Source organism: Rhinolophus sinicus, chromosome 12, assembly GCF_057876585.1.
Source record: "Rhinolophus sinicus isolate RSI-liver-muscle chromosome 12, RSI-T2T, whole genome shotgun sequence".
In the NCBI taxonomy this organism is placed as follows: domain Eukaryota; kingdom Metazoa; phylum Chordata; class Mammalia; order Chiroptera; family Rhinolophidae; genus Rhinolophus; species Rhinolophus sinicus.
Genome location: NC_142512.1, coordinates 38,943,750 through 38,968,410, shown reverse-complemented (window position 1 = coordinate 38,968,410; position 24,661 = coordinate 38,943,750). Strand labels below are relative to the sequence as shown.

Genomic DNA, 24,661 nt, shown 5'->3' with positions numbered 1-24,661 from the left:
TTCAACATTTATAGACCTAAAGAAGTGATCACCATGATAAGTCCAGCAACCATCCAACACCACACTATGCCACCACAATAGTATTGACTATATTCCCCATGCTGTACATTACATCCTCATGACTTATTTGTTTTTTTACCTGGAAATTTGGACCTCTTATTGCCCTTAACCTCCCCCCCTTTTTAATTTTTCAATTAGAGTTGACATTCAATATTATTTTATATTAATTTCAGGGGTACAGCATAGTGTTTAGACATTTATATAATTTAAGAAGTGATGCCCCTGACTAGTCTAGTACCCACCTGGCACTATACAGAGCTATTCCCATATTGACTACATTCCCTATGCTGTATCCTACATCTCCATGACTATTTTGTAACTACCAGTTTGTACTTCTTAACCCCTTCACCTTTTTCATCCTGCCCCCCCATACCCCCACCTATCACCCCAACAAATCTAGTACCCATCTGACACCATACATAGTTATTACAGTATTATTGACTATATTCCTTATACTATACCTTACATCCCCATGATTACTGTGTAACAACCAATTTGTACTTCTTAATCCCCTCCCCTTTTTTCACCCCCCCAACCCCCCATCTGGCAACTATCAAAATGTATTATGAGTTTGTTTCTGTTTTGTTTGTTTGTTTATTTTGTTCTTTGGGTTCCACATATAAGCGAAATCACATTGCATCTGTCTGACACACTCCAGTCAGCATAATACCCTCCAGGTCTAGCCATGCCACCATAGAGAAATGGAACCCATTCCCTTCCATGGCTGAGCAATATTCCACTGTATATATGTACCACCTCCTCTTTACCTGTTCTTTCATCGACGGACCCCCAGGCTGCCTCCGCATCTTGTAAACAATGCTGCAATGAACATATGGATGCACATGTCCCCTCGAAGTAGCGTTTGGGTTTCCTTGGATAAATATCCAGAAGTGCGATTACTGGGTCCTTCTTTGTCTCTTGTTATAGTCTTTGTCTTAAAGTCTATTTTGTCTGGTATAAGTATGACTACCCCAGCTTTTTTGTTTGTTTGTTTCCATTTTCATGAAATATCTTTTTTCCATCTCTTTACTTTCTGTCTTTCAATCTGAAGTGATTCTCCTGTAGGCAGCATATGTAAGGGTCTTGTTTTCTTATCCATTTGGCCCTCCTATGTCTTTTGATGTCTTTTAATCCATTTATATTGAAGGTAATTATTGATAGATATGTAGCTATTGCCATTTTATTATTTATAATTTTGATCTTTTTTTTACCCCCCTGTCTTAAAGAAGTCCGATAACATTCCTTATAATACTGGTGTGCTGATGAACTCCTTCAGTTTTTTTCTTGTCTGGGAAACTCTTTATCTGTCCTTTGATTTTAAATGATAGCTTTGCTGGGTAGAGTAATCTTGGTTGTAGGTCCTTCTTTTCATCACTTCGAATACTTCCTGCCAATCCCCTCTGGCCTGTAAAGTTTCTGTTGAGAAATCAGCTGATAATCTTATGGGGGCTCCCTTATAAGTTACTAGATGCCTTTCTCTTGCTGCTTTTAAGATTCTCTCTTTGTCTTTAACCTTTGCCATTTTAATTATAATGTGTCTTGGTGTGGGACTGTTTGGGTTCATCTTGTTTGGGGATCTGTGCTTCCTGGGCTTGTATGAGGTCGGACAATTAAGTTCATGAACTCATCCTATAAAAATTGCTACATACCTCGTTGCTGAATATCACTATGGTCACCTTTGAAGTACTCCCCTTGGGAAGCTACGCACTGACGCCAGCACCTAGTCTACCCTTCAAAGCAATTTTGGAACTCTTTTTCTGGAATGGCCATCAGAGCTGTTGTCGTATTACCCTTGATGTCCTGAATGTCATCAAAATGTATTCCTTTCAATCTTTTCTTTATCTTTGAGTAAAGGAAGAAGTCATTGGGGGCCAGATCAGGTGAGTAGGGAGGGTGTTCCAATACAGTTGTTTGTTTCCTGGCTAAAAACTCCCTCACAGACAGTGCCATGTGAACTGGTGCATTGTCATGATGCAAGAGCCATGAATTGTTGGCGAAAAGTTGAGGTCGTCTAACTTTTTCATGCAACCTTTTCAGCACTTTCAAATAGTAAACTTGGTTAACTGTTTGTCCAGCTGGTACAAATTCATAATGAGTAATCCCTCTGATATCAAAAAAGGTTAGCAACATCGTTGCAACAAGTTCACAAACTTAATTGTTAGACCTCTTATGTCTATTTCCTTCACCGGGTTAGGAAAGTTTACAGTCATTATTTCCTCAAATAGGTTCTCAATCCCTTGCTTTCTCTCTTCTCCTTCTGGTGCCCCTGTGATGCAAATGTTGTAACAATTGATGTTGTCCCAGAGGTCTCTTAAACTATCCTCATTTTGTTGGATTCTTTTTCTTTTTGCTGTTCCGATTGGGTGTTTTCTGCTACTTTGTCTTACAAATTGCTGATTCTATCCTCTACTTCATCTAGTCTGCTGGTGATTCCTTCTAGTGCATTCTTATTTCAGTTATTGTACTTTTTACTTCTCACTGGTTATTTTTTATGGTTTCTATGTCCTTTTTTATGCTTGCTACCTCTTTGTTGAAGTTCTCACTGAGTTCCTTGAGCATCCTTATAACCATTGTTTTGAATTCTGTCTCTGGTAGGTTGCTTGCCTCCATTTCATTTGGTTCTTTTTCTGGAGTTTTCTCCTGTTCTTTTATTTGGGATGCATTTCTTTGTTTCCTCATTTTGGCTGCCTCTTTGTGTCTGTTCCATGTATGAGGTAGATCTGTTATGTATCACAGTCTTGGCTGGGTGGCCTCATGTAGTAGGTGCCCTGTGGGGCCCTGGCACAGTCTCCCTGGTCACCTGCTCCAGGAGTGTCCCTTCTGTGGGTTGTGTGTGCCCCCCATTATAGTTGAGCTTTCATTGCTATTGGCACATCAGTGGATTGGATTGACCCTCAGGCTGATTGGCTGTGGGGTTTGGCCATGTCCTCAGCTTACAGGCTGCTGTGTGAGGGGCTTACCCCAGTGAGTGGGATTTGCCCCAGCAGGCTCTGGTGCCTGTTGAGACCACCCTTTGTGTGTGCTGCTTGTGTGGCTAATTGGGTGGTGCTCTGCGGTGGTCTGAAGCCAACCTCCAGGTATGTTGGTTCTGGGGCCTCTTGGGAGGGGATCTGGTGCAGGCCTAGGTCACCCACTGCCTGTGACCAGCCGGGTACTACTTGGTAGGAGCTACAAAGTGATCTGTGGTTTTTCGCTGCCTGTGTTAAACCTGGAGGCATGTGGGAGAGGCCATGCTGTGAACTGAGGATGGCTGCCACCAGTACCAGGCCTGGGGTAGCTCTGCAAAAAGCCAAGACACTTGCTGGCCACCTGCCAGAGCCCTGCTGCTACTTACTGGCTCCCTTAAAGTTTAGTCACAGATAAAGCCTCATGCAGTATGCCAGTTGGGTGAGGCAGAGTTTCAGGGAGTCACTAGAGTGGAAAGAGTTGTGCTCACCAGGTTAATGCACATTCTGGTTTGGGGCCAGTACTGAGCCTGGAGCTACTCAGGAAAAGTCTCAGAGTACATCAAGGCCAGTCATCACCCTCCTGGATCCTGTGGACTCTGATAGTTTTCCAAGAAAGAGTGCAATGTGGGCGGGGCTGGCTGCTCTCAGAGAAAGTATCTCCGGGGTTGGGGGAGTTGGGTGGGGCAGGGTCCCAGTGAGTAAGCAGGGAGGAGACCTGGAACTCACCAGACCAATCAGATTCAGATTTGGCCGGAAGTGTAGGGGGTGGGCTGAACACATTAAAGATGGTGGCCATCTGCCTGGCTGCATGGGAGAAAGACCCCACACAGGGAAAATGGCGACTGTCCTCCAATCCTGGCCTCAAAGCCACATACTTCAGTCTGCTTCCCATATGCCTCTGACAGCCTCCGAGTCATCGTTCCTCCACTGGAGCTCAAGGTGAGTGCCTGCAAGTGAGTGAGTCTGTGTGTGGGCCATTTAAGAGAACATCTGGGTTTCCAGCAGCCTTCTGTCCCACACGGATGGTTGGAATCCCTACTGTTTTTCACAGCCAGATGGTGTGGGGACTCCTCTTCCTGGAGTGTGGCTGGGTCCTTCGCTCCTCTGGGGGAACCTCTGAGGCCGATTTTTAACCACCACACGGAGGTTTGGGACCAGCCCATTTTGGGACCAGCCATGGCTTCTTTATATCCTTAGTTATAAAACTTCTGTTCAGCCAGACTTCAGATGGTTCTCCAGGTTGATTGTTCTATAATTTAGTTGTAATTTTAATATGTTCATGGAAGGAAGCTATCATGGTGTTTATCTACTCTGCCATCTTGGATCTCCTGTGATAATGCTGAGGTTTTGGATGTCCAGGGAGTTTTGACATTTGCCACCGACTATGACAGAGATATTCACCAGGAGACCTGAGAGTACAGTCTTGGTGATTTTGGAGTCTTTTTTTTGGTTCTACAGGACAGACATGCCTGTGTGCTTGTTTCCACACATCCCTGGAAGGAAACCTTCCTTGATTGATTCTTCATGATAAATTGACCTGACCCCAAAAGTGAATGAGAATCGAGGGTTGACCTCAAACATTAGTTTTATTAGGGGGACTTGAGGTTTTTATTTTGTGTTCTAAAAGAGAAAGATAGTAATCCGCATAAGTGCAGAATTGAGTATTGTGACTCAGAGAAGATAAACTGGATTCCATGAACCTGAGGCAGGCACGTGGGTTGTTATTTGTGATAGGACATTAAACGGGACAGAGAGCTATGAACGGAGAAGAACCGTAATGTGCTGAGTCCAAGTGCTGGAGACTCCAGAGCCATCATCACTTAACCAAGGGGCTGTCATGACCAAGAGAGACTGGACTTTCTCTGTACGGCCCCAGGGGCAAATCTTGGACCCATGGGAGGAGGGAACAAGGAGACAGGCCGCCAGGTAGCATGAGTATTTCCAACAATTGTTCTGCGTTATTTCCTTCAGCCCTGATAGAAGGGAAACTTTCTCAAACGCACCACCTGCTTCCTGTCCCTGAGAGTGGATGTTCTGAGATTTGATGTTTTCTGCAGGTAACTCAAAGTCAGAGTGATTAATAATATGCATGTTGCCAATGCTCACAGGTCCCTATCCCCACAGGGCCATTTAGAGGACACTAAAGGCCTTACTGCAGTGCTTTTTTGAGTTCCTGTAAATACTTTAAATAATGTCCCTCCCTGCTGTCAGGCTGTCACTGCTGTTATTCTGACTATCTATAATATACTTTTTGCTGCTTCAGATATATTGTTTCTAACTTGTTGTATGCAGGAAACCATAGTTCCAAAATTGTTAGAAGCCTATATAAAATAAGATTTTAAAATGGGGTAAAATAAATGGATTCTGAACGCGTGTTCCTGTGAGCAAAGTACATGAACCTTAGTTGGTGTTGGCTTTAGGTGACCCTTCTGGGCTCACATGGCTCTTGAGCACACCTTGTCACCCTGGCTAGTATTAAGGATACACTAATCGGTCAGATCCCCAAAGATGGGCACCATGGCTTCCTCACTGTGCCTGCAGTGCCTGCCACGTAGTAGTAATTCAAGTGTTTGTTGAATGAATGAATGGACTTGTGGTGGCATCTTTGGCAGTGTGGACACCTTGCTCTGCGTTGTTTGCTTCATCCCTGGGTTGGGGCAACATTCCTCCTAGACAGGCAAGGTTGCTGGGGACAGTCCCAGAGAGATGAAATGAACGTGTTTTTGGTTGGAACTCCCCTTAGTCTAATGGAGAGGCACAGTCCCTCCCCTTGGGATAAGCTACCCGTGTTCCTTCTGGCTTTGATGTTGGCAGCCCTCACTCTGCAGACGAGCTCAGTGTTGCTCTTGAAATGTCTGTACGTGAGCCCAAGACAGGAAGGGTGGGGCTGTGCCCTATCCGCTGCTCCTTACCTGCCTCCCTCAGCTCCTTGGTATATTCAGTTTGCTCCTCTATTCGTTTCCTTTTGTAGAGAATGAGGCTTTGCAGGTGCTTCAGTCTCTGTGTCTGGGGTATGTTTGGGTCTCACCAGTTTCAGAGCTCTTCAAAGAGAAAGGACCCTGTTTCTTCCATTAGCCTGGAAGTTCCCTGAGAGTTAGGTTTATATCTCTCCCCCTCCTACTGGGGGCTCCGTTCTCCGCTACTCCGTAGGACAGGAAGAAGCTGGTGGTGGAAGGGCTGAGTGAGGGACTTCTCCTCTTCCCACGCTCACACACAGCCTGCTGGCTCCAGGGTGCTGCGTGGAGAGGACAAGAAGGGGCCTGCCCCAAGCCTCCCGAGTTCTTGCCTCAGAGCTAGACCAGGTGTGTAGCTGGGCTCTCTTGGCACCTGACAGCTTTGCACCTGGCTCCAGTGCATCCCAGTGGGAGAGGCTGGTTTTGACTTAGTGCCTCCCCCTCTTCCTTTATAGGTACCAGGCAGATGGGCCAGAAGCAGGCAGCAAAAATGAGGCCATCCAGCTGCCTTGCCACGGCCTGGGAGGCATCTCAGAATATGGGTCCTATGATCCCTGATCTCTAGCAGAGATAAGGATGGGGGTGAAACCAGTTATGCTACCCCTTCCTGCCTGCCCAGTGGACAAGTACAACCCACAGGCCAGGGTGCTGAGGGAAGGGCTTAGGGGTTCAACAACTGTTGTTCTAGGTGCAAGTGTCTCTGAGTCTGTGGAGGCCCTGTTCTTGCCAGTCTCCTGCCATGTGCTGAGCTGGAGCTACAGCTTCTGAAGCCCCCCTCCCACCAAATTCTGACTCAGAGACCCTAACTGGCTGGCCTGCAGGGGTTCTCTCCCTGGGGAGGGGAGCCAATGAAGCATCTCCCCTGCTACCTCCTCAAGCCCCCACTCATGTTCCCTCTTCCTTTTCCCCTGTGCTAACTCCAGACAGGAAAAGGAATTTGAGCCAGATGGGGCCATGGAGATAACCTGTGGAACATTTATTATCCAGGGCTCTGGGACTCCTCCTGATCAGGCCTCTAGGCAAAACTTCCCTCCCCGGATCCTTTCTCATCTGAGAACTGGGGATAAGTGACAGGGTAGGGGAGCTGACTCTGCAGACCTTAACGGCTCGGTCCCTGCTGCTCAGGATGGCAGGGAGCCCAATGAGGCTCCAGGAATGGGCACCAAAGGTAGCAAGGCGAGGCCCCGCCTGCCCCCACCCTTCCACCCCCACAGGGCTACACAGTCTATTTCCCAGGCCCCAGTGCGACGTGGCCCAGCCTGATTCCAGTAGGGGTGGGTGAGCAGAATGGGGCAGACTGAGAGTGGCAGGGGAAGGACTGATGGAGGCTTTGATAGGGACGGGCCAGGATTCCAAGACCCAGGCCAGGGTGTGGCTGGGGTGGACGGTCAAAGCTGCAGCCTGAAACTTCTCACACCCTAATTCCTTCCCTGAGCACCCCTGGAAGTGGGGAGGCCAGGGAGAAAAGGATGGGGGTGCGGTGTCCCAGGTTTTTCTGAGATGAGTCAAGTGGAGGCTTCCTGGCTGATATGAGGGAGTTCAGCCTTGGAGTGGTGGGAGGGGCCTCAAGGGTGGAGAAGGTGCTGGAAAGAAGACAGGGAAGTCAGGATGGGTCAGAGGGACCAGGGAGGTGACACATTCCCCTTTGCTACTCCTTGAGTGGCCACCCAGTCAGCCCAGGCTCTGCCCCAAGCGGAGTGGAACCCTGTTTCAATGATGCTTATCTTCAGTTTCTACTGGGGCTCCTATAAGCTTCCCCAAAGCAGCTGTGTCCTCCACGGAGGCCACATGGGCCAATCATCCTTCTCGGGGGCAAGAGACAGGATGTGTTGACCCCTTTGGGTCCCTTGAGAGCCTATTTGGTGACAGGAATAGCTCATACAGCCCCTTGCTTCAGCCAACTTGGTCTCTACCGTTTTACCCCCCACCAAGAATTCTTTTATTAACTTGGAACACATCTAGTTTCTCCCTATCGCCTGCTCAGACTCCTGATGAGAGAAAAGAAGATTGCCAAGAGGGTAACAGCTCCCTCTCCCTTTGCTTCCTATGCCCCTTCCAGCAGGCTGGAGACTGCCAGCTGATGACTGATGCCCAGACATTGCCCTCCTCCCTCCAGGCCCCCTCCATTCCCCATCCTTCCAGTTCCGGCATCATTAATTCATAGGCCCTAGCATCCCTGGCAGATAGACTCTAGTGTCAGGAGCTGAGTGGCTAGTGCCAGGTAGGAGGGGAGAGAGGAGTTGGCATCCAGCTCAGCAAGAGCACCCACCACCAAAGTGGCAGTGGAGGTGGTGGTGAAGGTCCCAACACCCTCCCACTCCTCACTGTGAGGCCACACACCTTCAAGAAAAGGAGCATTAAGAAAGAGATCAAGGGCATTACTAAAAATGACTTTATTGAGTTATCCTGGGGTGGTGTTCTGGGGGTGAGAGACCTCCTAGTCCAGTCCCCCGTCGCCAGCTCTCCAGGAGTGACCCATCTCCATCTCAGGTATAAAGGAGACCACCCCCAAGAGAAAGAGTTCAGGAAACCCTTCAGTGTATAAAGCAAAGGCAGAAAGATGGGGAGCCTCTAGGAAAGGAAGCAGGGGTTCCCCAAAAGAGAGTACAGGGAGAGGAGCCTGGGGCTAAGAGAGAGGCAAGAAGTGAGGGGGGAGCTTCTCAGTAGAGGTGAGAGAGAAGAGGGGAGGAGCCCACAGGATCCGTGTCAATCTGGCCACACCCCAACTTTCTGACCTCACCTCCAGCTTGTTCCCACCCTCCCCTCACCCCTTTTTGCACCCTCTATTCCAGCCCTCGGGTAGGTCTTGCTGCTGCCCAGACATTCCAGGTTGTTTTCCATCTTCTTTGCTTTTGTCCACCACCTTTCAGCTAAGGTCCTCCCTCTTCTCCTCAAGGCCCTTCTCATCCTTTAAGAGTCAGTTCAAACATCTGTACAGCACAGCGAACCCTATGAGATCACCTCAGCCAGGCAGGGTCTCCCTCCGTGTGCCCACAGCTGCCTGCTCCTACTCCTGAGCTGGAACACATGTCACCCTCTGTCGTTCTCTGTTCTGTCGTCTCCCTACCGCTGTGGACTTGGGCGCTTTGGACTTCTGAATCTAGGACAATTTGGGCCCAGAGTAGACACCAAAAATAGACACCAAAAACTCCAGGCACCAAAGATAGTGTTGGTTGAGAGAGATCAGGAGTTTCGGGGAGACAGAGGAAGAAGGGTGGTGGAATTTGGGGGATGCGATGGGGCTGCAGAGGAGGCCGAGGGGGTGAGAGGAACACAGAGAGCACAGGTGAAGGAGTGGGCGCATGGGGCCGGAGGAGAGGACCTGGCATCACAGCACTGTGCTGAGGGTGGAGGAGCCATCGGAGCGCATCGGCTGCACAGGGGCCCGCTTGAGGGGACGTCGGGTCTCATCCCGATTCTGCCACACGTAGTGGATCAGATAAGCCACCACCAGGGTCAGCCAGCCCCCCATGGTGACCAGCAAAGCCACGTCAGTGCCCCGCCGGGCCCTGCCCCGCCCCGGCCCACACAGCTCTTCCTCCCCTGCCAGGGGCAGGAACTCCTGCCCCACGAGGTCTGGTCGGGCTCCCGAGCCACACACGATGCCTGTCCCAGTGCCCGGTACCAGCCTCACCTGTCTGAGCACCTCCTGGAGGGTACAGTCGCAGTGCCATGGGTTGGCAGACAGGTTCACTTGGGTCTGCAGCCCCACGAAGGCCTCCACGGGCACCGAGGCCAGCTGGTTGGCAGAGAGGTCGAGGTGCCGCAACGTGCCTTCCAGGCCCTGGAAAGCAGCCCCTGAGAGGTGGGCAAGGACATTATGGGATAGATCCAGCTCCTCCAGAACAAGCAGGTGTTGGAAGGCACCAGCTGGCACTGATGCCATCTGGTTGGCATCCAGGTAGAGCTTGCGGGTGTCGTTGGGGATGCCGGTGGGCACAGCACTCAGGCCTGCCTGGCTGCAGCGGAACGTCCGCTCACCAGCTTCCTCTGCCACGTAGCAGCCCTGGGGAGGTACCTGGGGGCTGGGCATGGTACCCCCTGTGCCCAACACCAGCAGGAGGGACAGGAGGTGACCAGCTGGTGGGAGCATGGCCATAGATTGGCATAGTCCTGGAGTGGAGTAGAATCTGGAAAAGAAAAAGCCCGATAAAGGAAGAGTGAGTCAAGAGCATTCCATTCCCCACTGCCAGCTGTCTCTTTCTGAGGTCCCCCTGTGGAGTCTCTTTGGACTGCAGCCCCTCCTTTGGGGACTCTCTCAGGCCTGGGTGAGAACTTTGCTTCCTCTTTGGGGTCTAGGGCTCCTCATTCGGGCCCTTTGGGTAACAGATCCCCTGGGTCTGAGACTCTTCTAGGGTCTCTGATTCGGGGGCTAATCTATGAGGTCTCTTGGTCCAAGGCCCTATTGGTCATTCTGGGTCTGGGGGCTTCTAAGTTTCTGCTTATAAGTTTAGTCCCTCATTGGACTAAAGTCTTTTTCCACCAACCTACCTGGGTGGCTGCCAGGTGGGCCAGGTAGGCACCAGAAGGCCGGTTGGCACTAGTGTGAAGGAGACAAAGAGGGCAGATCAGTGATAGGACTTCAGGGCATCCAGCTAGGCTAGGTGACTAAGGCCCCACCTCTGTGCCCAGCCACCCGTTTTCCTGGAGCATCCACCCCTCTGCCTGCCCCAGCTGTGTCTTCTCCACCTGCTCCTTCCTCCCTCATCCTCTCCCTCCTCCACCCAGCTTCTCACCCCTGTTGGTGGGAGAACTTTCTCCTTGGCTGCCCTCTTCCAGGAAGTAGCCTCCCTGCTGCTCCGCTCTGGAGACCCGCTTCCTCCTCCAGAAGTCCTGCTTGCTCATAGCTGCTGGAAGTTGGGGGCTGGGGCCCAAGAGTGTTGAGTTTCCTGGCATGTGACTCTGGGCCCCAGGTGTCAGATACCTGAGCCATGGCCTGGCCAGACGATGCCAAGAGAGGGCAGATCCTGGACCCTGATGAACTCTGCCCGGGGAGGCAAGGCCCCAATTTCATTCCCTGACTCGGGCCACCCCCCCCCCCCCCAAGGCTTTGCCGTTGCCATCTTCCATTCTTCCTCTCCCAGCTGGGGTGGAGACTCTTCCTCCCAGAACCTCTGTCCCTTGCCCAGAGCCTGGCCAAGCAGAAGGATCCCCGTCTGGCAGGCCTGCAGGGCAGAACTGGGGTGGGCCCCATCTCATATCTATTGCCTCCGGCTCGCCGGCTCCCTCCAGCTCCCTTCTTCCCCCGCTCTCCTTCTTGGCCTTCTACCACGCCCTTTTTCCCTGGGGAGCAAACTGGCCTTGGCCTTTTCCTTGGAAAACTTGTCTCTCTCTAGAGCAGCTCGTCTTTGGCTCCTCACAGAGCAGCTCTCTTGCCTGAAGGGCAGCACTGTGGTTCAGTTTTAGTTTGTTCTCTGTGCTGTTGGTAGATGGCTCCTCTAGGAGTTGGAAGGGGTTCTTCAAGGTGCCTGAAGTCTGATAGTGTTGCCTACAAGCTTTCCTGCTGATTTTATGTTTTGGGTTAGAGCTGACTCAGGTTCTCTCAGTTTGCTGGGGCCCAGGGTGCCCCAGTGGGTCCTTTTCACTCTCCCTCATGCCTGAGAGCCAAGGAGGGCTGGGATGACTTATTCCCCAGGGTCTCTTGATCCCACCTGCCATTTGCAGCCCATGCCACTACATCACACAACCCTCTGTTAATGTTCACTGAGTCGTGGAAGGGAACAGAAGAGTGGGATGTCAGAGACTTGCACAGAGGAGGCTGAGGTCATTTGCCATGGAGACCTCTTTGAGAAGGAAAACCTTGCTGGATTTTGTAAGAGACTACAGATGACCAGAAACAGACACAGTTGCAGGGCCCAGCAGAAAAATGAAAGGAGGCCCTTGTTCAAAGACTGTTATGAATATCAAGATGGCAATAGAAGATCGCAAAACCGAGTGCAGGCGTGGCGCCAGGTGCAACTGCACAGGTCACATGCCTGTGAAGCTGGCCCTGTAGGTGACCTTTGAACAGGCAGTTTCAGAAGCGTGATGGGGGCCAGGATGAGACGTTAGGAAACCAGATGATGTCATCGCTAGGGATGCACTCAACACTGACTCATTCTCATGACATCAATAGGGCATTTCTCACAGTCACATTTGTCCAAGGAATCAGATAAAACGTGTTTTCTATACTTGGGCAGGAGAAGTGAAACGTTTGTCTGTGGGTTGCTTGTTAGACCAGGTGTTGTGCCACTGAATACTTCAGTGTCCATGTTGCGATGGTAGCTGGATGTGGAATAGAATGCATGGAGACCCGTCCCTCCCACCGCTCTTCTCTTACACTGGGCAGGGGGTTTAGCTAAGACACCAGAGTTGAGCCTGGCTGTCGATGGAGTTACCTCCTTGTCAGACGAGGGCAGCTGCCAGCGTGGGGCTGGGGTGCCCTGCACAGCAGCTGCAGGAGAAGTGGCCATCCGCACGTGGAGCATGGACGTGGTTAACCGAGGGGGCTGAGTGCAGTGCTCAGGAGAGAAGGGAGACCTGAGAGGAAGAAAGAACCTACCTGAGGATGGTGCACAGTGCAGGTTGCGGGGTGACAAGGTTGGGGCAGAAATTCTCCTCTGCCATTCATTCTGCTCCCATCCTTGGATGGACGCTGTCAGTTGTTCAGTGCACACTTCCTGTGCTTCTTAGGCTTTGAGGATGCAGAGAGCAGTAAAACATCCCCCAGACAATGGGGGAAAGACAGATGTGTGCACAAATACAGCCACCTGATAGCATAGGGGAGGGCTGTAGCTGAGGTGTCTGCAGGAGTCAGAGGAGCCGAGGACGAGGCAGTGGACTCTGCCTGGGCAGTTGGGGGAGGTTTCACAGAGAAGGTGACAGGTGAGCTAGGCCTTGAGGGAGGAGTAGGAGTCTACCAGATGGAAAAGGATCGGAAGAAAAATATTATGGACTGAACCAAGAGCAAAGAAAGGACAAGGTGTGTTCTGAGAGCAGAGCTCAATGTGGCTGTCTGTCGTCTGGATGTGTGGGTGAGTTCCTTCCTTCAGCTATAACATTTATTGAGAATCCTCCATGTACAGGAAATGCAGTTATGAGTAAGAGGCAGCAAGCACCCTAGCAGGGAAAGTGGATATGTAACAGATAAATACAGTGGCCTCAGGGCAGGCTCGAAGTCTTTACAAGGCATCTATGGAAACGAGAAGGACACACAGGATAAAGGCGTGGCCAGGCAGGACTTTTTGGGAGAAATGCCACTTCCCAGCTGTGGGACCTTGGGCAAAATATTTAAACTCTCTGTACTGCAGTTTTCTCATTTGTAAAGTGGGGATAATAAAAATACCTACTTCACAGGGCCGTTTTAAAGATTAAAAGGGTTTATATATGTAAAGCCTTTGCCGAGTCCCTGGAACACAGCTGTGATCGGTACTAAAGGAGGAGTTGGCATTAGGCAGGGGAAGAGGGTGACTTGTGGCAGGGGCCACCCAGAATTTCTAGAGCGGTGGGGTCGACTAGGGGTAGTCATGCAATTGGAAGGGCACCAGGAGATCGTTTCTGAAAGCTACTATTTTGATATCCATTGCTCTTTTAATCTGTAATATTTATAGTTTTCTAAAGTGCTTTTTTTCCCCTCTGGGAAAAAGTATCAATTATCCATAATCAAAGAAAATGCAGCTTGAGGGATTCCTAAAGAACAGCCCTGATCTTGGTTCCCAGAGGAAGGCTCTAGTTCCCAGGGCTTGGCTCTGGCTCTCGAGGCCCTGGCCTCCCAGCCCTTTTCCTCTGCAGCCTAAAATAGCCCACCACAGGGCTGGGCATCAGGAGGAGAGTGGAGGGCCCACTGGCAGTGCTGCCATCCCTGCACCTCCTCCTCGTTTCCCACCAGCTCAGTAGCTCTCACTCAGTGCTCGTCTGCTTAGCATCATCGTGCCCTTCCCACCGCCGCCTCCACGTGCCTGGGGTGCCCCCCACCCAAACAAAAACACAATGGCTAACGAAGGAAGATTTTTTTCTTCCTTGCACTTGCTCTGGGATTGACCTCAACACGTCGCCTCAGGAAGGAGCAGGGGGTAGGGGTGGGGAGCAGGACTGAATTAGAGGGGAGTAGGGGGTAGTAAGAGTAGAGGGGTGCCATTCTTTCCTGCAGGGGTCAGGGGAAGGGGCTCATTTCTTACAACACACCTCCTCACTTCCCTCCACTGCCATCACCTCTGAAATGTGTTCCCAGTTTGTCCTCCACCCATGTTTGCTATCTCTGCCCACATGAATGTATCTATGGCAAGCAGAGGCCACACCAATTGCCAGATGGAAACACCCCAAGGCTGGAGAATATGGCTACCTCAGTGGACTAAGACACTCGCAGAGCGCAGGGAGAGCCTGCGAAAGTGGCTTATTCTGTTTTTAAAACACAAACACATTTCACAAAAAATTTAAAACTAATAATCTCACATGACATAAAGTTTGAAACTAGAGAATGAACAAGATCACCCCAAATCCCTCCATCCTAACAAAAGATCTGTTTTCATTTTGTTGGATTTCCACAGCCTAGTAAAGTAGGTGCCCAAATATCATTCAAATATGAAATGAGTTAATAAAAGGCAACACACACAGAGCACTTACTATGTGCCAGGAATTGTTCTAAGTGATTCACATTTATTAACCCATTTCATCTTCACAACAGCACGAGGTGGGCCGTCTCATGATCATCACCATCTCTATTTGGAAATAAGGTAACTTATTGGAAATAAGGTAACTGAAGCACAGAGAGGTTCAGTGACTTGCCTAAAGCCACACAGCTGGTAACTACAGGAACTGGGAGTTGAACCCTGGCAGTCTGGTGCCAGGATAGTATCAGTGTTGCTCTGTTTTTCTAAAATCATAGTTGTTAATGCATATGCAAGTTTATAAAAACTTATTATGGATAATTTGAAACATAAAAAAGTAGGGAAAATAATAGAAGGAACCTCATGTTTCCATCTCCCGGTTTCAATAACCATCACCTCATGGCCCATCTTGTTTGTTTTATTCCCCCACGTCCCTAGACCAGATTATTTTGAAGCAAATTCAGTCATCATATAATTTCATCCACATATATTTTAGTATATATCTCCAAAAGATCAGGATTTTTTTATTTTAAAAATCACCACAATACCATATCATGCCTTAAAAATTATAATTCCTTAATATCATCAGTTTGATTAGGCAGTATTCAAACTTCCCTGAAAATTTAATAAAGTCTTTCTTTAGAAAAGTTGGTTTGCTTGAATCAGGATCCAAATATGGTGCTTGGTTGATATCTTGCTTAATTCATTTTAATCTGCAAATCTCTCTCTCTCCTTTTTTCTTCTAATTTATTTATTAAGGGAATTGGATGTTTGTCCTAGTCTTCCTTTTTCTAGATTTTGCTGGCTGTAGCCCTAGGGAATGCTCATGCTATTTTTTTCCCCCTGATCTTTTCATATCACCTAGCAAACATTTTCCCACACTGCCACATAGTTTTCACAACCATTTACTACATGGCTTCATACTATTCCATCCAATGGATACACCATCGTATTTTTCTTGGGCATTTAGGTTGCTTTCAATTTTCCACTCATATAAATAATCTTGGAATGAACATCCTCACACATAGTGCGTGGGATGTACTTCCTTCGAATATGCTAGCCGAAATGTAATCACGGCTCTGAAGCCTGAATGGTTTTTCAGCCTCTTGGCACATATTATCAATTGTTTGTTCAAGGGGTTGTTCATTTCCCAGCAGCACAGAAGAGTGCTGTCACTCATTCGGAACAGTACTTAGGCCTATTCATGGCTGAAGGATGTTTGGTGAAGACATAGTAATTATGAGGGCAGAGGGCTAGAGAAGAAGGACGATGCCAGGGACTCAGGCTAAATTAAGCAGAAAGTGATCCACAGTTTACCACAAACCTAGAGTGAGTCAGAACTCCGTTCATTCCCACTGTGAAAAAAACCTTGATAACAGGAGTTATTAATAGGGCATGGCACATCCCGTAATGTTTCAGTTAGACTATGCATTAGTCAGAACCTTATTTGAAATGAGGAACCAGTCTGGGTCAGTGAACTTCACAGAGATGTGAGGAAACTGGGAAAGATCCAGACAGCTCCATCGGCTTGATAGAGAATGGAAGAATCCCAGAGAGAAGTCAAAGGACTCAAGTAGGCTCACTTTGGAAAAAAATAGAAACATCTTTTTTTTTTTTTTTTTTTTTTTGCCTCAGTGCTGAGGAGGTTTTTGAGGGAAGGACAACACTCAATTGTTTGCTTATGTCTTCAGAAGGCTGACTATAAGGAAAGGAGCCTCCACGAAGCAGTAGAAACTTCTGTAGAACACATGGCAGAACTTTTTCAGACTCCGGTGATTATTTTGGTCTTGGGATGAGCACTCTTAGGCCACTGGCTCTGGAAATATTTGAGAAGCTGCCTGTTCTCCTGCTCTGAGTGATTCAAATATCCACCTGCTTGGTGCCCACTAGTTGCTGGTCTCCACTCCCGCTTCGTGACATCTGTTTCCTGCCAGCCCTCTGGGGAGGGGTGGGTGAGGTCTGAAAGAAGTACTCCCCTGGTTCCCTGGGCCAGCCTTCTCCTTTCTGTCCCCTCACATTCATTTCAGTGTGTGTTTACTGCCAGTCAGGTTGGAATGTCATGACATCATCTGATCCTGCTATTCCAGCCCTGCTATGCACAGAGTGGACTTAGAAAGAAGCTGGGTAGGGCCAGTGGAAACTACTCAAACGAGGCCCTCTTGGTGACATGGAGAGTGGGAGTGACCCAGGAGACCTCAAGAGCCATTTAGTTCAACCTCCTACAGAAATAGCTTCCGACAATGCAACAGGTGCTCTTTACATACATTCTTTTGAATTTCCACAACCTTGAAGGTAGGGTTTCACAAGTGTAGAATTGGAGATTAAGACAAGTTATTTGCCCAATGTCACACTGCTGGTAAAGGAGTGCCTGATAAGTCTACATGTCAGTTAAAATCTGTGCCCTTGCCTCTGGAGCATGCAGACATCAAAACTGCAGACCAGAGAGGTGGAGCCTCCCACGGAAAGCCACACAAGCTGACTTGGGACTGGAATTCAGGGTCCTAATTATTCATCAAGGAACCTTCCCAAGACACATGTCCTTTTCTGACATTTAACGTGGGGAGGCCAAGGCTGTGGGCTGGCCCAGGCCACCCTGGGTTAGGTGGAACTGAGGAGTAGACAGGCTCTGGACAAATGCTGCCCACAGGCTGCATTCTTTGTCCTCCAGACTTTCATTCCAACCTACGTGGTGAAAAGCCCGCTTCCAGGAGGGCCCAGCAGGGCAAAGGGGTGGGCCAGTCCGTTTCTGGAGGAGCCAATTTGGGGCTAGAGCGGAGGTGGCGAGATGTAATTGAAAAACTCTGACCTAAGGAGGTCAAATTCTGGCTTCTGGTCCAGGCTGGGAGTCAGCAGAGACCTCGGCAAATTACTTTAAACTCTTTGAGTTTCCCTATCTGCAAAACGGGACAAGTGTACACAGCACTTCAAACGTGCAGACGCAAAAGCAGTTATTACGCAACAAAGCAATACCATCTGATCTTAGTATCGCGTCCTACTGAAACTTCGGAGAGGCCTAGTGAGGTTGGTGGTGAACTAGAACTACCAATCCCAGGAGGCATCGGGCGGGCGGGTACGCGAGCTGGTAGAGAAACTACAATTCCCAGAAGGCATCGGGAAGGCCAGCGCTGGGCGGTGACGTCGCGGAGGCCGGCGCGGGACGCTGATTCGGCCGGAGCTGCCAGCGGGGTGGCTGCCTCCGCTGGTTGTTACAGCTGCCTTAGCAGCAGCGGCCGCCACCCCCGGGCACCCCTCTCGGGCCCTCTCGGGCCCTCGATCTCCGGCCCCGCACGGTGAGTCGGGACGGGCGGCCTCAGGGTGGCCGAACCGGGAGGCTCCTGGGGCTAGAGGCGGGGCGGGAAAGGAGGTGGGGGCTGCTAGGGAGGCGCTCCGGCCCAGAGGGGACCGGGGCAGGGTGAGCGGAGGTGGGGGGTGTTGTGCAGGAGCCGAAGGGATGCCCAAAAGGGAAAGTCGGGGTGGGAAGCCGAGGGTGGGGCGTGGTGGGGGTGAGGATCGCTCGGGCTGCCGCTGTGGGTGAGGGGCCGGGAGTGGCTTGGCTTCGAGGATGAAGATTTGGCCGCTTCCAGGGCTGGGTGAACGCGTGGAGGTGGGGGTGGGGCTTCGGACCCGGCCAGGCAGCGAGCGCGAGGTCGGAGGCTGGGGAGCGGAGCCGGAGGCCTCCCTTCGGCTTAAGGTCGCACTCAGAAAACCCCAGCAGTAGTGAGGAGTCCGCCTCTTCGCTTCACCTCCCGGGCTAGTGGGGGTTCGCCCCAGTACTCCATTTCCACCGCCCTCCCGAGTCCAGGAGGCAGGGCCAGAGCTGAGAGGTGAGCTCCTGTAGCCCTGTGGGTCGGTGGGTGGGCAGAATGAAAATGGCATGGTGGCGTGCTGCCAGGTACTCCCCACTGGGGTCCAGTTGCAGGCTTGGACGTCTTGTGCTCCTCATCCAGAAGGCAAAAGGTTTGCTGCTTAAAGGGCTGCCTTTACTTGGGGGAGAGAATGGGAATCGCTCACCTGGCAGCTGCCCTGGGACGCACTGTGGCCTTGGCTTAGGTGTCTGACTGACAGGCTGGGCAGGGGTATTGGTGTGTGGAGCCAGGGGGAAAGGAGGAAAGGAGTAGTAGGAAAGCTACCAGCAAGAAAGTGGTTAAACAGAACAGTTGCTGCAGGCTCTGGTTTGAGGCAGGTTATGAAACCACATCAGGGACTGGCACAGGCAGCCACCTGCCAGCTATGGCCTCAGAACTTTGCAGCCTTAGCCGCTTTAGACGTTCTCTCTCCGCCAGCTTCTTCTCCCCACTTCTCCCTTTCTGGGCGAGGGGTAGTTGGTTATCTTACTAATGGAAGTGACGTGTATCCTAGTCACACAAAAGTCTCAAAAGTGCTTCCTGGCTGCCAGTCTTTTTCTTCATTTATTGATCTCATTTGTCTTTTGGAGGAGGGGTGCCTCCTGGGATTTCTGCTCTCAGGGAAGTCGGTGAGTGTTCAGGCTTCAGGAAGAAGTTTCCCAGCATGTCAGTTAGGTCTAGGCCCCTCCTAGACTGGTCAGGCTTCATTGGATGCCCTGTTTGAGCCAGAATAAAGCGTACGATGATTTGGGATTCAGCAAGGCTCTTGGCACTTCTGGACAAAATACCAGGGAGGACGAGAGGGCTCTCTCTACTCCTCTACCCTGTAAGTCTAGGTTAGGGAGAAGGGGAGAGGGGCGGCAACTTCTGGTGAGACTTGGGGAATTGTTTCTTTCCTTAGTCAGTAACAAGTCCTTCAGAGCCCTCACTTCCTAGCCAGCCCTCCCCCTCCCCCACTGGATGGAGGTTTTTGTGTAGTAGGAGTCCCAGGAGCTGCGTTGGTAGCTGAAGCCCCAAGCCCCTGGGAAGGTAGTCCTGGTTTTCTTCCCTGGGTTTCTGTTGGGCCCAATTATCCAGCCTAATGGGCTGAGCTGATGAGCCCGGGAGCATCTTCTGGGATGCACCCTGGGTCATCTCACATATGTTTGCATGTTGGGAAGGTGTGTTGTGCATCAAATTTCCCCTGAGGTCTCAAAGCGTGGAGCTGTGTGAAAAGAGGAAAGTTGTTCCCATTATCCTGGAAGTAAGGAGCTGATCCTTGAGACGTCTGGCGCCTACGCAGGCTTGGCTGTGATCCTAGCCAGAGATAGATAGCAGCTGAGTCTGAGGGGGTTCGTGGCAGCAAGGTGATAAAGGTGGCCTTCTGGGCACTTCCGGGATACCCCCATCTGGGACCCCTTCCTGCATCCCCAGGAGAGATGGGACTGTTACCATGGTGATGACCTTAGGGTCTTGATCAGGCAGGACATTCCGCCAGTACAAAGGCACCATCTGTTCCCACCTCGGCTGGTCACAGGGCCCTCAGGGATCTGGGGACAGCCACGCTCTGGACAAGGGGCTGCTCATTCCCCTCTTTACCTACATCCAGAATGCAATTGGGTTGCATTGTTTCCTGGGCATTAGGGGCAGTGCTGGTTCTTCCTGCTGCATGCTTCTGCCTTGCTGCTGGGCAAGGGAAGGAAGGCATGGTGCTACTTACACCTGGAAACAGGGAACAGAGGCCGAGGTGAGGATGGGTGGGGCAGAGAGGAAAAGGGGCAGGAGAGAGGCTGCAGGTGTGGTTTTGTGTCCTTGGGAGGGGGATGTTGGTGTGGGTGCCAGCTACCATGGGAGCTGTAGATGTTGGTCATGTTCTCTGTCCTCACCTCTCCTCTGGTAGGGAAAAAGGCCGTGGTGGTTTCGCAGCAGAGTGGGTGGCATCACGAGGGTTTGCCTGAGTGGCTGCCAAATGGATTAAACATCTGGATGGGTTGTTTTGTGTCACCAAGAAGGAGGCTTCCAGGTCTGGGCAAAGGTCCCTAATCAGTTGTTTTTTCTCTACCTCCCTCTTTCTACCCTGCCAGTCCTCCTGGATCAGGGTTGGGGGAGATCCAGGACTAGAGAATTGGACGAGAGGGTAGAAGCAGTGACCTCCTCAAATAGCTCAGCTGCTGCTGTCCTTGCAGGCCCCACCTCCATTTATGCCTTTTGATGGGGAAGGTGGGGTAGAGGTAGGAGATATTCCATATTAGGCCCTTAGTGAGACAGTCCAGCAGGGGTTATGCTGAGTGATTCTTAGGGGACAGGCCTCTTCTCCTCTCTCTTGGGCTTTGTGGGAAGAGGGCCCTCGTGAGAATGCTCTAGAGCAGGGGTGTCCAAATTGTGGCCCGCGGGCCAACTGCGGCTCGCAATCCATTGTTAATTGGCCCGCAGCAAATTCCAAAAATATATTTAGTTTACTTAAGTAAACCAGGTGAGGCAATACGTATTTCACCTCGAGTGAGTGGTCCAGCTGTTTGTGTATTTTACCGCATATGGCCCTTGGTGAAAACCGTTGAAAAAAGTTTGGACACCCCTGCTCTAGAGGATGAGATTGAGGGCGGGGCGGTGGTTTCTTTGCTGTGGAGCTGGAGGCTTCTTGATGACCGGTTCATCAGGCAGCCTGCCTAGGAGGGGAGTGTCCTGATTGGATGATGTACGGGCCAGCCTGCTGTTTATTCCAACCCAGCATTGGGAAATGAATAACATTAAGTCAATGGACTTTCTCTGGCCTCCTGTTGTTTGAACCAAAACAGGAGAACTGCCTGGAGTTCTTGGGGGAGAGCAGAGCCTCCCTCCCGCAGGGTGTGAGGGTGTGAGGGGGCAGGGAAAGTGGTGTGACCTGTCTCACCTGTGCCGCTTGTTTGCAGAACAGCGGCAGGAGAGGGGCAGCAGGATGAATGTGGGCACGGCGCACAGCGAGGTGAACCCCAACACACGGGTGATGAACAGCCGAGGCATCTGGCTGTCCTATGTGCTGGCCATCGGGCTCCTGCACGTCGTGCTGCTCAGCATCCCCTTCGTGAGCGTCCCTGTCGTCTGGACCCTCACCAACCTCATCCACAACATGGTGAGGGCCTGCCTGCTGCCCTCCCCGACCCGACCCTGTGGGCTGCTCTTTGGCGGGGCCGAGGAGGAGCCCCCACCTGTGGGCAAGAAGTCAGGGTGACATACTGACAACATCTGTCACCAGAGCCCAGACCCAGCTCTCATCTCTGCCCCACTCCCCCTTCTGAGTTCCAGCCCTGTGACTCCAATAAGAGGAATACAATCTGCAGGTTTGTCCTCCTCTCCAGGATGGGGTAACTTGTGGACCTGGAAGATGGGCCGTTGAGAGCTGAACTAAGGGTTCCAGAGAGGCCCCAGGACCCAGGTGTCTTGCCGGGTGCAGAAATGCCCCTCCCCCAGCTTAGGATCTCAGATCATCTTTGACTCTTGCCCTCTGTGCTCCCTCACACTCGTTTGCTACTTGGTGCTCGTTTGGTGGACGAGCAGGGGCCTCGTGCCCTCCCCTCAGCCTGCTGCCTCCCAGCTGGCACGGGGAGGCTGCCACGGGGCTGGAGCGCGTGCTGCGCTGCCTTCCGCCCCGTGCCTCTCCTCGTGCCAGGCCTGCCCTCTCACCCGGTGGCTTCTCTTACTCTTCTGCCAGGCTCCCAGTTGCCTCATCCTGACCTCCAGCCGCATGGCCCTACCCAGCAGAGGGAGGCTCCCGATCCCCCGGAGCCCACTCCTGGGACTGGACTGCAGGAGCCGCTGGAGGGCCTTTGGCCTTCCGTGCCCTCTAATGACGGCCCCTCCCTCCAGGGCATGTACATCTTCCTCCACACGGTGAAGGGCACACCCTTTGAGACCCCCGACCAGGGCAAGGCGCGGCTGCTAACCCACTGGGAGCAGATGGATTACGGGGTGCAGTTCACAGCCTCGCGGAAGTTCTTGACCATCACGCCCATCGTGCTGTGAGTGCCTTGGGAAGAGGGGGCTGCTAGTGGGCAGCCCACGGTCTGGGCGCCCCTGGGGCCCCACCAGGCCCAAACCCCTCCCCAGCTTGGCTCCTGGCATAGGAATGAGCAGAGGAAGGGAAGTGGGGGTATCCCTGGTCATGCCAGGCTCAGGCCTTGTACCCCCTGGCCCTATCTTTCCTCAGTTGGGGTTTCCTTCCTGCCAGTGAGATACACCCACAGGCCTGGGGCAAAGCAAAGGGACTGGGTTGGGAGAAGTTTCTGTAGCCTGGGGACCTTGCCCCCCTCCTTCTGTTCTGGGGGCCTTTCCCATGACTTCTCACCTGTCAGGAATTTGCGGGAGGAAGGGGTCTTCCAGACAGAGTCTGACACCTCTCCCCAACCTTCCCGCCAGGTACTTCCTCACCAGCTTCTACACCAAGTACGACCAGATCCATTTCATCCTCAACACTGTGTCCTTGATGAGCGTGCTCATCCCCAAGCTGCCCCAGCTCCATGGAGTCCGGATTTTTGGAATCAATAAGTACTGAGGGTGCAGCCCCTTTCCCTGTCCAGATGGCAGGAAAGGGGTAGACGCCTGTGCTGTGATGCTGAAGACAGAAGGAGCCTCTGGTAGTGCCAGAGAAGGGGGTTGAGCCTCTGGGCCCTAGCTCCCCCCCCCACTTCCCTCAGTAGCTGACTTGAAGTAGCTTGTAGTGGGGTTGGGATGCCCCCCTGCCCCCAGCTCTGACCCTTCTGATTGTTTTGATCTTTTCCTTTTGCCTTTTGGATAAAGACTCCGTCGGGATGGTCACAGAACGGGCTGGGCTCCCGGGCTAAACACAGACCTTTGAGGTCGGGACAAGAGGCCAGGGCAGCCCCCTGTGCGCTTGCTCCTCCTCAGACCGCTAAAGCACTTTAACCCCTGTGAGGGGACGGTACAGTTTCTAGATTGTTTCACTTGAGTTCTGAAGTCTTGGATGACCCTCAGTGTGTGCTTGTATGTGTGACAGCCAGTGCGTGATGGTGCCTCATCCCTCTGGGAAGAGAACCGTCTAATCAAAGCCTCACGCTTCTGGCAGCTGCCGTACAACCCACCCTGGGTAGTGGGTGGGAGTGGGGAGGGTAAGGAAAGGGATGATGGGGCTGGGTGTGGATGGCCTGGTCCTGGAGGTGGGGCCAGGGCTGCTGCCATCCTGCCCTGGTGGAGACAGTGAGGGGGTGGGAGAAGGGGTGGGGATGATGAATTGAGACTTAGAAGAAGGGGCGTCATACAGTAGCAGAGATTGGTATGATGGAGGGAGGCAGGGAGGGTGGGAACAGAAGCTAGACCCAACCTCATCCTGTGGAAAGTGGTCAAGGATGGGGGCAGGCCTCTAGAGTTAATTCACCCACAGCATGGCGGTGGTAATAAGAAGGGAGGCTGCCGTGGGTTCCACGCTCCCGGATTGGTGTCAGGCGGTGGAGATGCGCGGAAGAGGCCCGTGAGTCATCGTAAGCGCAGGTCCAGTTTGACCCTGACTTCTGCAGTGGTGTGAGGGGCGTGGGGAAACCGGGATAGAAATGGTGAATGGTGGGCCCTTCCACAGCCCTTTGCCTCGGCCTCCTTGTGCAGACGCGCTGGGGCAGGGCCTCTCGTGTGGCATGCACCTGTGGGGCTATTGAGGCCACCCCAAAACGGGTCGGGGGGGCTACAGTCGTGCATGGTCCCTTTTTGTGCAGGGCAGTGGAAGGTGCAAGGAGTGGCCTGCAGGCACTGTCTCCTCATGTGAGGAGCAAAGAGGTGGGGCAGGAGCCTGAGCTGGGCTGGAGAGGAGCCACCCTGCCCCTCCGCAAGCTGACTCGGGTCTGTGTTACTTCTGAAAAGGTGTGGGTGCCTGTGCCCCTTCCCAGGATCCCGAGGGAGGTCATTGACTGTTTTCTGCCTCCTCGTCCCCCCCAGCCCCTATCCCATGTATCATAGGGAACTTTCACCTCAAAATCTTTCTAAGCAAAGTGTGAATAGGATTTTTACTCCCTTTGTACAGTATTCTGAGAAACGCAAATAAAGGACAATGTGTTCCTGTTTCCCCCGAGTCTGGCCTCTGCTTCCGGGAGGGCTCTGGGGCAGGGGGCAGGGGTGTGGGCAATGTGGGAAGGTCAGTTGGACCCTCTCCCTGGATAGTGGGAGGGGCCCTGGGCTGCTCCTCTTCCTACCGGCCTCAGTGGAGCAAAGGGCTGTGAGAGAACTGGAAGCCGCCTCAGGCTGAGACCACCTGGCTGTTCCTCTGACAGAATTTCCCCCTCGGTTCCCCAGGCTGGCTGAACCAGGCT

At 51.9% G+C, this 24,661-nt stretch overlaps 2 protein-coding genes and 1 long non-coding RNA gene across 7 annotated transcripts; 1 reads left to right on the top strand and 2 right to left on the bottom strand.

Moving 5' to 3' along the window:
* Positions 1-8,336: 8,336 nt before the first annotated feature.
* Positions 8,337-14,019, bottom strand: LRRC3C (leucine rich repeat containing 3C). 2 transcript variants are annotated; one of them, XM_074320065.2, is made up of 3 exons: positions 10,699-14,019; positions 10,454-10,502; positions 8,337-10,092 (listed from the first exon to the last, which is right to left on the bottom strand). In XM_074320065.2, exons 1-3 carry the CDS (start codon positions 10,856-10,858, stop codon positions 9,291-9,293), a joined length of 1,011 nt encoding a protein of 336 aa, XP_074176166.2. In that variant the 5' UTR covers positions 10,859-14,019; the 3' UTR covers positions 8,337-9,290. The 2 variants fall into 2 exon arrangements, with proteins under 2 accessions (XP_074176166.2, XP_019603117.3); XM_019747558.3 differs by lacking the exon at positions 10,454-10,502.
* A 3,658-nt stretch (positions 14,020-17,677) lies between these two features.
* On the top strand, positions 17,678-24,415 carry ORMDL3 (ORMDL sphingolipid biosynthesis regulator 3). Of its 4 annotated transcripts, none has more exons than XM_019747788.3 (4): positions 17,678-17,837; positions 21,281-21,480; positions 22,215-22,366; positions 22,764-24,415. In XM_019747788.3, exons 2-4 carry the CDS (start codon positions 21,307-21,309, stop codon positions 22,897-22,899), a joined length of 462 nt encoding a protein of 153 aa, XP_019603347.1. In that variant the 5' UTR covers positions 17,678-17,837; positions 21,281-21,306; the 3' UTR covers positions 22,900-24,415. The 4 variants fall into 4 exon arrangements, with proteins under 4 accessions (XP_019603347.1, XP_019603344.1, XP_019603343.1 ...); XM_019747785.3 differs by having other exon boundaries at positions 17,684-17,837; positions 21,286-21,480; XM_019747784.3 differs by lacking the exon at positions 17,678-17,837 and adding an exon at positions 17,949-18,371.
* Positions 18,972-20,602, bottom strand: LOC141569002 (uncharacterized). Its single transcript, XR_012492362.2, has 3 exons — positions 20,258-20,602; positions 19,971-20,093; positions 18,972-19,108 (listed from the first exon to the last, which is right to left on the bottom strand). It is a non-coding gene; the product is annotated as an uncharacterized LOC141569002 (long non-coding RNA).
* Positions 24,416-24,661: the final 246 nt, after the last annotated feature.